The following is a 2,597-nucleotide window of genomic DNA, read 5'->3' as shown; positions in this document are numbered from 1 at the left end:
TCTATTAGTTCTACAGCTTCAGTTTCGGAACTTTCACGCTTAGTAACACATACAGCTGTTCCCTCACTACAGTGCAACAGTGAAAAGAGACCCCTTTCAAACAGTGTCGCGTTTCGAACGTTGTTTAAGTGACATATTGCGGTATTTTAAAAATTCATATCATAACAAAACTAAACACTATACCGCCCAGCACTACTTTCCACCACTGACAAACGCACAGAAGTTGGGTAAGTGTGTATATGGGGATCATTGCTCCTGAAAATAAAAACAAATCACACAAAGAAGCAGGCAAAAGCACTTATTTTATCCCATCTTTGCATTTCATGCTACACCTCTCTTTATCTCCTTGCACTGGCTGCCGGTTGTGCAATGTCATTTTCAGTGTAACTAATTGTCTTACACTTATATAGTGTAAAGATGAATGAAATGATTTAACATTACCTTATAAAGCACACGTTGTCCCTTATTTGGTTTTGTCACTGCCATTCTCCAACTCACTCCTGATGATTCACTAAGCTTTTTCACCCATTCCTTTACTTCACAAATCTCTGTCAACGCAATTCTTAGTGATGCCTGCCGTTAAAATTAGACCACAGATTGCCTCGATTTCGCCAGGTGGGCTAAAAGCAGACTACACGTAGCCCGTCCAATTTAGAGCTAAATCGTGGCTAAATACTTAACCGAGACGTTAAAATGGCGGCTATTGCTTGCTGGGTTCAGACGCAGGGCGCTTCTGCGTGTCGGAGCACGTGATATATTATAAGGAGTAACGATATGTTTTATGAAATGTAGTGAAGTAAAAAGTACGATCCTATGCTTTGGAATGTAGTGAAGTAAAAGTAAAAGTTACTCAAAATAAAACTACTCCAGTAAAGTACAGCTACTTGAAAAATGTACTTAAGTACAGTAACGAAGTAAAACTACTCCTTAACTGTCCACCACTGCATCCAAGTGAGTTTTATTTGTAGAGCCAAATTTTGCTATATTTGCCAAATGTGGCTACCATTTATCAAAGTTGAATAGATCTAGCACAAACAACCACTGAGTTACTGATGCTCAAAGAAAAAGTGTTACTTTCATCCCCGGTCTCCCCTATTTGACAGCACTGAGAGGAGAATGAGGAAAATAATCCGTTAATAAACACTGAAGCTGAGGGGAAAACAATTATAAAGAGACAAACGGTGAAAAATGGCAAGAATGCTGGGACGTAAAAGATACAGTTAGACATTTACATAATGTCAAGGCAGAAACTTCGGCAGCCATATCACCCTGTAGCCCAAGACTGGTTGCCTTTCAGTAATGCTTGCAAACACAATTCTGCTGGAAAGCAGCTCAATAGGACAATAGGACAATAATAACAGGACAATAGTAAACAGGCAATGTTTCAGTTGAAGTCAGTTCATCGTTGATTCAGTGATGCCAGCATCCAGCTCAGTTCAGTAATATAGTCAACTCTATCGCACAGACACTATTGCATGAGAACCCAATAGTGTCTGTGCGATAGAGTCGATAATATTGCCAAATATTAAGTGTCCCCAACTAAGCAACCAAGAAGTTATTTAATAAAAGTGATTATCTCCATCTTTTTTTTCCCCCAAGAATCCAGGCCTTTCATTAAAAGTGATTAACTCCACATCTGTTTTTTTTTTTTTCTGAAATCTGAATTATCTCCACAAATACCACCAGAACTTGAAAAAGAGTTGGCATCCGCAAACTCTTAAAAACATCGAGCGAGTGTGGAAAGCAGAACAGAAACATGAGGCGGAGAGAAAGAAGATTGAGGAGTTGCAGAAGGAGCTTAAAGAGGAGCGAGCCCGAGAAGAGATTACCAGATATGCGCAAGAGACCGGCGCTGTGAAGTGTGTGACACTGACACATTCTCTCAGTTTTCAGTCAATCCCAGCACAAAGCTTTTTCATGAAAGAAGTTGATGTATAATTGGATTTAGTTATAATAACAGGCTTACAGGTTTAAGCCTATAATGTAATATCAGATTTCTCAATATTGCAGAAAGAAAGATGACCGATTGGACTGGATGTACCAGGGTCCAGCAGGACAGATCTCTCGGGAGGAATACCTTCTTGGTCGCCCCATCGACAAGCAGATCACACAGCAGTATGAGGACCCTGAGAGCGGACCATCAGCTGAGACAGGCCTCCTGCCTGGTTCCATATTTAACCCTACAAGTTCTGTCTCTACTAATGATATGGCTGCCAAGATCAGAGAAGACCCTCTTTTTGAGATCCGGTAAGTTGGAATGGTATTTTTATTTTTAACTAAAAGGGTTGTAACCACTGATCTATAATAGAAAACTGGATTGCTCATGACGTCATATTGGTATTCCTTAGTATTCCCATACTTTCTACTGAATTAATAGGAAATCGTATGATTTTAATGAGAAAACATCACCTAACGAGTCAGCGTCTTTATATCTGAAGTATCCCTGTGCGTTCTTACAATGCAAACGTCCTAAGCATTTAAATGGTTATTTGTTTAATGTCGGGTTTCCTGCGTATTAAAGGGGTCATATGATGCTACTAAAAAGAACATTATTTTGTGTATTTGGTGTAATGAAATGTGTTTATGCGGTTTAAGGT

At 39.4% G+C, this 2,597-nt stretch overlaps 1 protein-coding gene across 1 annotated transcript in view; it reads left to right on the top strand.

Annotated features, from left to right (window-relative positions):
* LOC107675249 (pre-mRNA-splicing factor CWC25 homolog) overlaps nt 1-2,597 on the top strand; it is a 21,529-nt gene that overhangs the window by 11,352 nt on the left and 7,580 nt on the right. The window contains exons 5-6 of the mRNA XM_016469527.1: nt 1,687-1,859; nt 2,011-2,247. Coding sequence (XP_016325013.1) covers nt 1,687-1,859; nt 2,011-2,247 — 410 coding nt within the window. The remainder of the gene's footprint in view (nt 1-1,686; nt 1,860-2,010; nt 2,248-2,597) is intronic.

Source organism: Sinocyclocheilus anshuiensis, unplaced genomic scaffold (assembly GCF_001515605.1).
Source record: "Sinocyclocheilus anshuiensis isolate Anshui unplaced genomic scaffold, SAMN03320099.WGS_v1.1 scaffold532, whole genome shotgun sequence".
Taxonomy (NCBI): Eukaryota; Metazoa; Chordata; class Actinopteri; order Cypriniformes; family Cyprinidae; genus Sinocyclocheilus; species Sinocyclocheilus anshuiensis.
Note: the sequence above shows the minus strand (reverse complement) of the source record. Positions and strands in the feature narration are given on the sequence as shown.